This window comes from Semicossyphus pulcher, unplaced genomic scaffold (assembly GCF_022749685.1).
Source record: "Semicossyphus pulcher isolate SPU_LCO1_2020_fin unplaced genomic scaffold, fSemPul1.0.p SCAF_2, whole genome shotgun sequence".
Lineage (NCBI taxonomy): Eukaryota > Metazoa > Chordata > Actinopteri > Labriformes > Labridae > Semicossyphus > Semicossyphus pulcher.
The window spans coordinates 19,214,833-19,228,493 of NW_027211693.1; the positions used below are offsets into that span (position 1 = coordinate 19,214,833).

Consider the following 13,661-nt stretch of genomic DNA (forward strand, 5'->3'; position numbering starts at 1 on the left):
CTTATAAACTTCAAAAATACACTAAATGCGCTGGTGGATAACATTATGTCCAATAAGTTTTGGAAAGAGCCAGGCTAGCTGTTCCTAACCCTAATGCTAAGCTAAGCTAAGCAACTACAAACTGTACTGTAGCTTCGTATTTACCAAACAGGCATGAAATTAGCATCCTTTTTTTCTTCTGTTTTTGGCTGACCGCCGGGGTCAGCTCTACACATGGGTCTGTATGTGACTGACTGAGTGAGTGAGTGAGTGAGCCGTAGAGAGAGATTTACGACATCGCAATGGCGGATCATGGAGCATATTGGACCTGTACTGACGCGACTCTTGTCGAAACGGCTCTGGATACTTTGTTCAGGGAGTAGGCGGGGCTGCTCGTCACCTTAAAGCTCTTTATTTGTCAATTTCTCCATCTGAAGTAGCTACATTATCTGCTTTTTATGTTTCACAATCAAAACGGAAGTCAGAAACTGTTTCAGACGACTTTATGGCACCATGTATCATATCCTGATATTTCCATTACATGCATTATATCGATTTGTGTGATTAAATTAGTTCATCAAACTTTGTGGCTAACTGTTGTCAATTCCTCTGTGGCCTCCCCTTATAGCTATCTTCTCTTGTAAATCACTGTCAGAGCCATTAAGAGGCTCTTTGGCTCGTCTATTAGTGCCCGGGTCACAGTTTTACAGACAAACAAGGAGGAGGAGGAGACGGACTGTAGTGTGCAGTGTGTGCGCGATGAGGGCAGGAAACAGAGAATTATGTAAATGTGAGAGATAAAAATGTGTGAGTAACCGGTGAGAAAACAGATAATTTTGGATTCCTTTCAAATAAGACTATTTAAAAGAAGAATTACATTAGTCCATTAGTCTGTAACATCTCCTCTTGTTCGTCATCGCCCAGGAGTGGACTATTAATGGCCCACTTGTAAACCACAAGCCACACACACATTTATCCTGCTGCTGCCCCCTCTCATAACTCTTTCTCTCTCACTCACACACGTCATTATTAATTTTACATTATACTATGTCTTTACATCATTTGGACACTCTTTAGTGCTTTTATTTGTGCAGGGTGGAGAGGAAGTGCGGTGTATGTGAGTGTGTGAACATGAAAAGGAAGAGAAATTCTCATGAAACGCTTTTAGCACTGTTTTAATGTTAATCATGTTTAACTCTGTATAGTTGAAGCAATGCTAACTGGGAAAAGAGGATGTATTCAGCTTTAATACAAGCAAACAGGAAGTTGAAATGTGTCATAGTTCAGATGCTTTAAAATGAAACCGCTTACAATACAATAACATTTTTACTACTGGATGTTTCCATCTGAGTTTAATGCTTGTAGTTTTGAAGAAGCTTTATTTATACCGCTATTGATACAGTCTTAATTTAACTTATTCTTAGATGAAAGATTTGCTCAAGGGTGGAGGTTATTGGTTTGATCTGCAAGGTCATAGTCTTTTGACTCCCACTTCCAGTTGAAAAACTGGAAAAATGGCAGCAATATTCCCCCATCTTCATTAACTCGCCAAACTAAAACTGACAGCAGGCTACTGACAACTATAATTTTCCTGCGAAAGGGGACAGAGAAGGGGGAAAGTTCATGTCTTCAGTTGTTTTTGTTGTTGCCAGTCAAAGTTGTTGGTCAGAGGCGGCGAGGGACATGGCTCCAGAGTCGCAGGAGCTCTTGATGCCTCCTTTCAGTGACACCAGGCTGCCTGGGCTTTGAGCTAAAGACGCTTCAATCTGTGCATCCGACACCTGGAGGGACAAAACAGTGAAGGATAATCTGTGATGACGCTCTCACAGAAAAAGCTCTCCTGGACTGGATCTCTTTGTCACTATCACTTTGCAGTCAGTGTCTGTAAATGCAGCTGTATTCATACCTCTTCAAACTTCTTGGCTTTGTACTGCTCGGCCCCTTTCAAGAAGTTCAACAAGATTAGGTCACAGAGAACCGCGCCCTGTCGACACAGAGGAGAATATGTAGCTAAAGCTGACAGAAAGAAAGAAAAATACATTTTAATTATCTTTAGCCAGAACAGAGATTCTCACCAGTCCAATAGAGGTGAAGGCAGCGACCAAGTTGATCAGTGTCGGGACTGTGTCAAACCTTCCTGCCTGGAGGAGACGAGCAGGGAGTCAGTTTTATACCAAACAGGTCAAGTCAAGTTTTTTTAAAGATTATTTTTTGGCCCTTTTCCCTTTTATTAGGTAGGACAGTGAAAAGTGACAGGAAATATGTGGAGAAAAGAGGGGGGATGACGTGCACCAAAGGGCCACAAGTCGGAGTCGTTGATGGATACTTTAAAGAGCAGCTCCAGTCATGTTTTAAGACATATAAAATGCTCTATTTGAAATAATAAATCCTGTCTGATGTTTTTTCTGCAAAATTGGTTTAATTACCTTGTAAAAATCTTCCCAAGGCATCTCCGCCTCCTCCCTCATTAAAAATTCCAGAATCAAAACAAGAATATTATCACAGTCCCGCCCACAATGTACTCTGTTTCTCCTTTCATAAAATTACAGCCCAAAACAAAACACGTCTCTGCCATCGTTTAGTGGCAACTTGTTGAAACTTAACCAGCTTGAATTGTAGTCATTAGCAGTAGTAACGTTAACGTTAGTAGTCAGTAGTGAGTTTGCAAAAATTACGATGGCGGTTACAGCTGGCTCGTGCATCGCTGAAGTGGTTGCTATAGGTTGCACATAATGATATGCATAGCGTCACCCTGTCCACTAACGGGATTGGCTCCTTAGGTTTATGACGTCTTAAACCTGCCAATCTGAAAACGTGTTGTTCAGCCTGTCCTTGGTACACTGCAGTTTAAAAGCCCAGCCATGGAGATGACTGCTTATGTTGTCCCTGATATGTCTTGTAGCACATGAAGAACACCACATGGAGATGTTCACAAGGTTAAACACTTTGTCACTGGAGGGGGTCTTAAATTGGATAGTTTGACGATTTGGGAAACAAGTTTATTTGCAGTCTGTACCCAACATAATCCTTACAACAGCCACTAGTTAGCTTAGCTTTGCCTAAAGACTGGAACCAGGGGGAAACAGCTAGCCTGGCTTAAACAGGTTAATAAACCCACCTTGTAGGACTTATCACTAGTTAACAAACTACAAAGTCTTAAAATCGCAAGTTCTGTTTTTGCAGGGTGTTGTGTTAGGTACAAGCTAGTCGTCTGAACCTGTATCAAATCTTTATTCTAAGAAAATTCACTGGCTACTTTTTTCAGCTTTATATTTCCCTAAAATGTAAGACTGTTCCTTTAGAGAGGCTTAAAATCTTTACAAATCACATGTTAATCATGTACATTTAGCCATTAAAACGGACAACTGTGCAAGTCATCATTTATGGTGCTAAGTGTAACTAAGTAAACTTCCAAAAAAGTGTGTTTAGAAATTCAAATCACTCACATTTCCAGTGACCATAACGTCAAAGCGGATTGCGTACGCTTTGTGAAGCGTCCGAAAATCAGTCCCGTTCTCTGTCTTGAAATATTTGGCAAATCTGCATCCAAAGCGGAGGAGAAAAGGTTAAGAATAAGAAGTACCAACAATATCGAGAATATGTTAAGAGGAAATACACAGTATCACTACCTGAAGTTGTATCCTTTGGAGACGGCATTCCTGGAAAAGGGTTCGTCCAGTCGCGTGAAGGAGTACTTGGGTACACAATAGTCAATGCTTAGGTCCAGGTTACACTTCCACTCAATGTTTATCCCTATTTCTCCACCCTGGAAGAGAAGGATTAGGAAAACAGAGATACACCTTGAGGGTTTACACCTGCAAGTGAATGGTAAATACAAGTTTTGCAAAGCCAAACCAGATCTCCACACTTTGTTTTAGCACCGTACCGGTGCTGCAGAAAGGCCAGGGTGCAGCACCGCTGCCCTTGCAAGGTGTAAAGAGCAAACTTGTGGTTCATGCTCCACCCTGCACCAAACACTGCTGATGTGATCAGGCCATGCTCTTGTTTATAAAGTAATTTGCATTATGTAGACCGGAAACTCATTCACGCTTAACCTGAATTGGTCTCTTTAGCATCGAGGATGATAGTGAATGAAGTTGAATGAAGTAAAAAGAGGTGGGAGGAGGAGAAAGAGGATGGACCTTGGCTGCCAGATTTTCCACGTCCTGCCCGGTGTAGTTTAGCACGTCCCCCACACGAAAGATGGGGCAGAAGGGGTTTGTGTCCGGATTGTATTTGCAGCTCTTGATCTCGCTGGAATTCATTGTGGAGGGAAAGTTCCCCCTGAGAGAGAATGATTTAATGCTCATGATGAGAAGTTTTCTTGATTGCATTTCTTTCTACACATTTTTTGCACTAACAAAGTAACCATGATGTTTTAAAGGGGGGGCATTATGCTAATTTCAAGCATCATATTTCACTCTGATACCTGTGGAGTAGCTTAGCATCATTTACAGTGATAAAAACTGTGCAGGCCCTCATACAGCCTTGGCCTGAAACAACTCAGTCAGCTCTGTCCCTTTAAGAAACCCCACCCCTACAAGCCTGCTTTCTTCTGATTGGCCAGCTCTCCAAAGCCTGCTGAGGCTTCACTTTGTGACGTCACAAAGTACAGCATGTAGAAAAAAACTGTGTGAAACCTGGCGTTCACAGCAGCCTGCAGACTGAGCTGAGGAGCCTTGGGATTAGGCCAACATACTTTTACCTACAGATTTGAAACATTACCCACGTTTAGTCTGGACATCCAGCATTGTAACATTATATGTCTTAACATGTGAAACAGCATAATACCCACTCTTTAAGCTGCTTAAATTTGAGTATGTATGTCTCTTCATGCCTGTGTGTTTCCTACCTAGTGACATTGAAAAGTGGAAATCGAATACTGTTTTTGATGAAGATGGTGAAGTTGTTCACATCCAGCATCGGCATGCTGAGGGAGATGATGAGTAAGGAAGAAAAGGTGAGGATGACAGTCGAGAAAATGTCAGTGCATATCTGCGTGTACGTGTGTTTGAAAAGCTTACACCACAACACCGTCATTCTCAGCTGGACACCATCCTTCAATCTCACACATACCCTTGGAGCCATCGGAGGAGTTCAGGCAAGTACCTGTTATTACGCCTGGCGTAAGAAGAAATCAGAGAAAGAAGAAATCAGTAAAGTCAGCAAAAGGGAGACAGTCATGTATTTTAATGATCTCATGCTAATGAAATACATTTGTGCATCCCTCGTGGAGCGAGGGAACATATGCACCAGCTGATATCGGGTGTTCAAGTTGACTGGATTTATTGAATATTGAACATCTGCAATAATGTTTTAAAAAGAAATCGAAGTCAGACTCACCATTGGAGAGGATGGAACCTAAGTGCTTGTGACAATCTTCATCTGTGTTACAGCTAAACCTCTTCCCCGTCTGAAACACAGAGACTCATGAGTAGATGGTTTGGGAGAAATATTCGTGGATTAAGCTTTTTTTAGGACAAAATGATTATTAAGCAATTTATCCGTACACATAGTAACAATGAGAAAAGTAAACAAGAGAGAAGGGCAGACAAGGATTTAGGTTTAAATGTTGCTCTTGAGTCACATTTGTTTAAGAACAGGATAAAGGGAGAATATTTCCTGTCGTGGTGTTGCTTTCCTGCTCAGAAGAGACCTGATATTCAGCCCATGAAGTGCTTCACAAGTAAGTAATCATAACTTTACAATTCACTGAAACTGATTAGTGACCAGGATCTGTCCTCACCTCTGCACACTTTCCTTGGAACTGGTTTTCGGTGATGATGAGTTTGGTCATGATGCAGAACACACCGGCACCCTGAAACACAGCAGTATTATACAATGTTCAAACTGTGCCTCACATGGCAGATATAAAACATGAACTGGTAAACTGTCAGACAGCTTGCTCATCATGAAAAGTATCTTATAAAAGATGACACAACGTCAGCTTGCTGATGCTTCAAGTGCGATAATATTATAGATGTATTCCTTACAGATACTAATGCTGACACCAGAAATGAAGCGCATCAGCTTAAACCAAGTACCAATCATATATCAGTGGGATACAAATATATAGGGGATTAGCACTGTCGCCTCACAGCTAGAAGGTGCGGAGGGATGAAGTGCGCCTTTCTGTGTGGAGTTTGCATGTTGTCCCTGTGCATGCATGGGTTCCCTTCAGGTACTCCGGCTTCCTCCCACAGTCCAAAGACATGCTCGTGAGGTTCATTGGTGACTCTAAATTGCCCGTAGGTGTGAGCGTGAGCGTGAAAGGTTGTCTGTCTCTTTGTGTCAGCCATGTGATTGACTGCCGATCAGTCCGCCTCTCGCCGAATGATAGCTGGGATCAGCTCCAGACCCCCTGCGACTCTGAATAGGGCAAGCGGTATTGATGATGGATGGATGGATGGATAAAAATATAAACATATTGTTACGTCAATAACTGACCCTGTATGACTGGCTTGGCTCAGGTTAAACCCTTTGAAAACATAAACAAGTACCTTCAAAAAATGTGGGCTAAAGAACGCTCTTTGCCTTTGTGAGCTCATCATGCTCTTTAACGTGACTCATCTTCAAGTGGTTTCTAATATTGATGGTATTGAACGTGTGCCACTCCACAAAACTGACTGATGAATCATTTAATTATGCAAGAAAATGAAGAAAAGCCATGTTTGTACCAAAGGTCAAAGGTCATGTTGACGCCTGGGTGGGAGTTAACCACGTGTGATCAGGTTTACACACCTGTGGTGGGCTGACATAGTCAGCCACATCCATCACATGGTTGTGATGGTAACCGAAGCCTTTCACTTTGGTCATCACAGAGGACTCGATGCCGGTGTCGGTCGACTGATAAGCTTTCTCGTGGATGAAGACCCAGCTGCAGGACGGAGGACACAAGATTTAACAGCAGGTGAATACGTTTTTGATTTAACCTCCAGCCTTAAACCATATTTAATATTTTGTTAATTTAGTTCAGTATTATGAAAACTATGAGCATGACACAGAGCTTATTATCAGGATGTCCCAAAAACAGCAAAACCCTGACAGACTGAAACTGTTTTAATCTAAATATATAGTTTGTTGAATAATAAATAAATGTTTGACCGTGTTTCTAAAGTTGAGAGAAATATCTTTGCTTTCTATCATAACTTTATTACTAAGTTTAAAATCTTATTTATATTGAAACATAGAATACTTATTTAATGATTCTGACAAAAGTCTGAAAAAAGATTTTTTCATTTAAAACTAGTTTTAGATTTTTAAATTTAGGGAGTCCCTGTTGCTAAAACGTGTATCACTGCATCACCTTTTCTGTGTATCTCTACTAAACATTATAATCACAGATTCTCTGCAGAACTTATGTACCTAAGTACATAAACTTTTAGGTATTTCAACTTCACTTAGGAATTAATCTTACAAAAATAAGTGTACGTTACATTTACACATTTATTTAAACATCCTCTTAAAGATAAAAGTACCAAAATGTTTAAGCACAAGTTTAAACTGTCTTACTATCGACTGAATACAACAATACAACGCTGCTGTTCTATTTATGCACCAGCAATAATCCTAAATAACTTATTATATTAGTGATATAACACTGCTGTACAATGAGCACTTTTACTTTTGATTTTGCTTTTTTCTTTAAGTATACAGGATACAGTGTACAATGAAGTCCTGCTGTTTGATAAGTTAAGATATGAAAGGTTGAGCCTGCACTCCTCACTTTCACTTCACTTTAACTTTAGTCTAAAATTAAAGGGGGGGAATGAGGCATCTTCTAACACCAGACACAGGTGGTGTCTAGACATTTAGGAAGTGTAGACAGTTTCACTGGACATTATTTCTTCTGGAAGTAGTCTCAGGGTAAGCTGGGGACATTGTGACTGATAATGCAAACTAATATTGATTTCTTCAAATGCTGTCTTTCAAAGCTTTAAGCACCGCAAACAACTCTGCCATCAGCTCCATCATTATGGTGCGGCTGCAGAAACCTGAGAGCAGGAAATCTCAAATCCTCGGCAAATGAAATAAAAAAACAGACTGCATGGTAGATGTGGATGCTCAGTGTAAATATATACTTATTTTTGTCAATTGGGTGAACTGATCTTTGCAAGAGCTTTTAATCTAAAACCTGTGAAGAACTGAGAATTAGAAAAAAGTCAAACACTGACCAGACGAAATATGTGATGATGAGCAGCTGTACGATCCGGTTGATGATGCCCACCGACCAGCTCTTGACCACCACAGACTTGGTGGTCTCATAGGTGAAGAAGTCAGTGACGAAGCCCCAAACCCAGGAGCCCATGGCTGCTTGTCAGCGCGAGTCAGAGCAGGTCGGGTCCTCCTGAGTCCCAGGGAAAACTCTCCTGTCTAAAGTCAACAGGTGCTTTCAGAGAAGCACGGAGGTGAAGCTGTTTCAAAGTAAAAGAGCGGCCGACTCTAGCAGAAGAAATGTGGTTTTTAATCGTCACACTGGTTGTCTTTCACTCTTCTGTGTTCATCTGCTTCATTGCATATTTGATTAGCCTCTGTCCCTCCCTAACTCTCTTTGTTTCATTGGTTTGTGCCACAAACCGGACCTCCCCTTCCTTTATTCAAATTAGTGAGAGGAAAATGTGAAAGTGGCCCTCCCTCTTTTTCCTTCTGTGCTGACCACAACTCCCCATCTCCCATGCCTCTTTTCTCTCAGCGTCTCTGGCTTATTACAGCAATGGACTTTGGCGACACACACAGCTTTTCAGAGTCAATATACCAATCATCCATTTCCCTCTGATATCCTTTTAGTGGGGTTTCTGACATTTTTGCATGATTTTATCTGATCTAAACCTCAAACCTGCCCAAAATAAAGATGATGGAAAACTGTTTGGCAATCTGTAATCACTAACTGTTTATTTATTGGTTAATTGGTTAGATGTATGAATGAGTCAGTAACAATCAGTTCATTCTGTTGCCCAAATGTACTTTACATCAGCTGGATCCAATATCCAAGCTAAGATCAGGCTGCTTTGTGAAATCTACATAAGCTTTTAGCACAAGCTCGTATTTTTAATTGTAGCATTTTGTCTAAATGGCCTCTTTTTGCAACAGTTTTAATATACATCCTTCCAAAGCTGGAGGGAGTAGTCATGTCAAGTAAAACCAAAGTGTGAAAACATAAGTGAAAGTTTGCATTCAGAATTTCATGAGAGTAAAAGCTGAAAAGTATAAGCATCTAAAACTTAAGGACTTAAAAGTAATACTTACGTTTCGTTATTATTACGCTATTATTCAGAATGGCCCATTACAGAATCATTTAAAATATATTAAAGGATTTTAATTATGCCTTGAAGTGTAGATTACTGCTAATTTTGCAGATGGTGAAGGTCATTTAAATCACTTTATATATTCGTCGGTAACTTAACTAGGTAAGGTAGGTAACTGGTGATCAATAAATAACAATTTAATTCTATAATAATACATCTTATTATTACATTAACTTATATTACCTTGTGTTATTTAGTTAAATCTACAAAGCAATTACATGTAGTGGAGTAAAACGTATGATATGTGCCCTGGAAAATGGAAAAGTAGAAGTGCCTCAAAATAGTACTAAAGTACCACAGTAGTTAAAGCTCCTGTGAGGAGTTTTTCTCTAGTAATGAAACAGACTGAAATTAATTCTGATGCCTCTTTACGACCTACAAAAGCGAACCAGACCATCAACAACAAGATTGATTATTTCCACATAGTTATTTTTAATGCCTGAAACTGCTGGTGGGGGGTAGGTGTCAGACGAGCCAGTTAACTGCACGCTGCTTTTGTTCCTGTTTTCCAGGGCAAAACTTTAAAGTGAGTGATACATATGACGGAAAAAGAAAGCAGGATGAGATTTTTTGTTAAAAAACAGCACTTGTACATGTGCAGGACAAAATCAGCAAAGAGATAAGAGGTGCAAGTTTGTCCACAGGGGGCGCCAAAATCAACACAAACCAAAAGTTCCTTACAGCTGCTTTAAGTAAATGTACATTGTGATTTTCTACATACGCATCAGTCCAAAAATGTATGGGTGTTTTTTCTCATGTTCTTTCAGTTTACCTTTTAAAAACAACGCCACTGACTTTGTTCCCTCCCTCCTGTCTTGATCGTTGCTTGTGTTGAACGGGTAAAATTTACCCGCAGCTGTCTTTTGATTGTATATAACATTTTTTCCAGGAAATATTCAAGCCCCCCAGTCTTTGAATTTTCCTAAAAGTGTGTTCAGTATCACCCCCTACTGTTAAAAGCCAGATTTTAAAAGTGGCCATTTATACCTATAAGCGCCAGCGGCTCAAATGTACCCATATAGAACGCTATCATATTCGCGTTGTTCATTTTGCGTGTCTAGATTGATACATTGTATGTTGCTATGACAACGCCTTACTTTCTACTACTGTGTGTCGTCAGGTTGCTCATCAAGTCATAAACTCCAATTCAACATGGATAAGAGGAAGAGATGCATGAATGTAAATCAGGCATTAGATTTACTCATTGCCTTGAGTGAAGGTGAGTCTGATGGTGGGGAGCTCTCTGGACTATATGTGCTGTTCTTTGGTTTGTTTTCTGCGAAGCACCTTGTTCAGAAAGTGCTTTGCAAATAAAGTTTATTGTTATATATATATTTCATTGTCATGTTGTCATTTTGTAAGCTGCATAAAGACACCACATCTAGCATTTCATTATACAACTTTGTGTTATAAAATGATAAATAAATGTACCTTGAAAATAAATACATTCTTATAGCGGGTACATTTTACCCGTTGGCGGTTTTAGGTATACTGTGACCTCTGGCGGTTCTCGTATTAAATCTCAGATGAACATTGCTTTGGACAAAAGCGTCTGCTAAATAAAAATGTACATTTGAACATTTTGATAAACCACAAGTCGTGCACATAAATGTAGATACAAAATGCTAAATATGACTGAGAAATGTAGCGACATGTACATGATTACATAGCTATAACATAGCTCATCAGAGACAACTCTTTATCTTTAAAAAGTAAAATGTCCCGCTGAGTACGTATCGAATACTCTGTGTTTGTAAATGATATCACTCTAAAACACTTTTTATATTTAAGACTCATGTCCAGATAAAGTTTTGCAAAATTTGGGCCAGGACCCAAAAGGAGTTACAGGTCTTTGCATTTTGCTAGTAAGCTTTTGTTTCTCATCTGAGATGAGAAAATATTTCAATTGATTGCTGACTTATTGAGTAATTATACTATTTCTGCCTTATTTAAAAAGTGTCACTATTTTCAAACACAAGCAAATAAATAAGTCAAAGGAGTATTTAAAAAGAAACGGCGTGTTAGGACTGTAGAGGCAAACAGTCGTGTTTTATATTTGCAACATCACAGACAGGACGGACTGGAGGACCACAAAACTTTTGGCTTTTTCAACAACTCAGAAACTTTCCAAAAATGTGTCTCCATTAAAAATAATATTCTTCATTTCTGCACCTCAACAGTATAGACAAAAGAAATCGGATTCTATACTCGCGGGCTCCTTTAAGAGGTTTGAGTCTAAATGTGCTGTAATAAATTACAAACTGTGGCATTATTGACAACTGTGCAATAATGTGACATGTGATACGACCACTTCTCAATACACTCATGAGCACCGACAGCATTTAGGCTCTCACATCAGAGAGATAATGTAATGATGCAGCGACAGTGTGTGTGTGTATGTGTGAGAGTAGATGTATGTGCCTAGAGACTATGTCATTTCTTAAGTGGGTCCATTATGTTTGTGGTCAATTAATGGTAACCTAATACAAGACAAGACACACGTGCATGCTTTAGACATACAGACAAGAGCACAAGCTGCCTGGCTGCTCATGACTATACGTTTATCACACAGATATAAGTAAGCATTCCTGTAATGATACATACAAAGATAATGACACTTTGAAACCTATACATGATAAGAGACAGATAAGAGACACTATTTGTCAGACTGCTAACGAGGAAGGAGTGGAGGATTGTTGGATGGATTTCTTGGTGAAAGAGGAAACCATTGGGAAAGTGATCATCATGTAACAGGAAGGGATCTTTGTAAACACATTCACACCCAATCCATCTCAGACGGCTACATTTAGGACATGCCAGCACACAAACACCCGGAGATCACGTGAACAAAACACATAAACACACCACATGAAGGAGAGACGACACAGGTTCCCTCTGTTCCCAGTTTTATCTGGTTTGGCAATGATGGGCTTTGGTGCAGATTGAAATATCTTAATGACTATTGGATTGATTTCTTTGAAACTTTGTACAGATAAATATTGTACACCGATCAGCCATAACATTACAACCACGTACAGGTGCTGTGAATAACATTGATTATCTTGTAACAATGGCACCTCTCAGTGGCGATATGGTAATGAGCGACCGAGGCTTATTGATGCGCGTGGTGAGCGAAGGCTGGCCTGTGTGGTCGGATCCAGCAGAAGAGCTACTGTAGCTCAAATTGCTGAAACAGTTAATGCTGCTGGCCTCTTCCAACAGGATAATGCACCCTGCCACACTGCGAAAATTGTTCAGGAATGGTTTGAGGAACACGACAATGAGTTCAAGGTGTTGACTCCAGACACACTCTGATGTGCACTCCACAGATGTAGCACTCAGCTGGTGATAGTCTGTGAGAGCCATGTTCGCAACTACTCAAAATAATCTGTTTATTTTAGGCAAGCGGTTGCACCTGGGTTGAGCGTGCTGGAGGAGGAGTCTTCCAAAGTATCTGTGTATATGTATCCGCAAAACGAGCGCAAGAGCGGAAAACAATACCCAGGTAACTGAAGCAAACAGAAGAGTATAGAGCAGCAAAACTCCCTCTGATTGCTTCAGACATGGACATGCTGCATCCACATTTGAGCTCACACAGACATGAAAAGACTTCGTACTAGTGGGCTGACAGCTTAGCTCCTGTTTAAAGTCCAAGTCAAATGTTTTGAGCATTTTCATTCCCACATGCAGCCCCCCCCAAATTAACATACGTCAATTTTCAGGAGTTTTGTGCATGTGTGAAAGAGGCTGTAGCTGTATTCTCTTATTTCCCTGATCAAAACAAGACTTAGAAAATAGTTGCAGTCTAATTAGGAACATCGCCACTTGAACTGAAAAACATTGAGAATATACAGAGATCTTAAAATGAAGTCAAATGGCTACACAACATGTTACTTTCAGTAAACGAGAGAGGTCATGCTCAGGACATCCCATCAGCCTTTCAGCGCGAGGACGTATCTTTTCATCAAAACCAACGCTGTCCAAGAGGAAGTGAACCACACATCCGGGAGTGTTGGGCTCTTAAAAACCACTCTCTTCGACCCTTATATAGCAGCCCTTTTACAAACCACTGTGTACTTAGGCCCCTGGCCTCCTGTTTCAAACCACTGTCTTTCCAACAGTGACCAGCGTCGCCATCTAACATGCCCTGATAACACACACTCCAAAAACCACCCGGCCTGGTTAAAAGGGCCTGATGTACACCACCACTGTGGAAAAGAGTCCTACAGGAATTTACAGTCAGAGGCTGTGAAACATTAACACAAGGTTATAACTGAGTCCATGTGCAGCGAGTTTGGAAGAATATGTAGAGCATTTGATAGATTTTAGTTTTGCATGTATTTTCATTAATCTGTGTTTAGGTGGTATGTTGAGAAA

General features: G+C 40.2%; 1 protein-coding gene across 2 annotated transcripts; it reads right to left on the reverse strand.

Annotated features, from left to right (window-relative positions):
- Positions 1-1,180: 1,180 nt before the first annotated feature.
- Positions 1,181-8,287, reverse strand: p2rx3a (purinergic receptor P2X, ligand-gated ion channel, 3a). 2 transcript variants are annotated; one of them, XM_069670073.1, is made up of 12 exons: positions 8,154-8,287; positions 6,721-6,856; positions 5,726-5,797; positions 5,323-5,383; positions 5,004-5,100; positions 4,832-4,909; positions 4,122-4,263; positions 3,609-3,745; positions 3,426-3,519; positions 2,055-2,120; positions 1,886-1,963; positions 1,181-1,760 (listed from the first exon to the last, which is right to left on the reverse strand). In XM_069670073.1, the coding sequence occupies exons 1-12, from the start codon at positions 8,285-8,287 to the stop codon at positions 1,632-1,634; spliced, it is 1,224 nt and encodes a 407-aa protein (XP_069526174.1). In that variant the 3' UTR covers positions 1,181-1,631. The 2 variants fall into 2 exon arrangements, with proteins under 2 accessions (XP_069526174.1, XP_069526173.1); XM_069670072.1 differs by having other exon boundaries at positions 5,323-5,392.
- Positions 8,288-13,661: the final 5,374 nt, after the last annotated feature.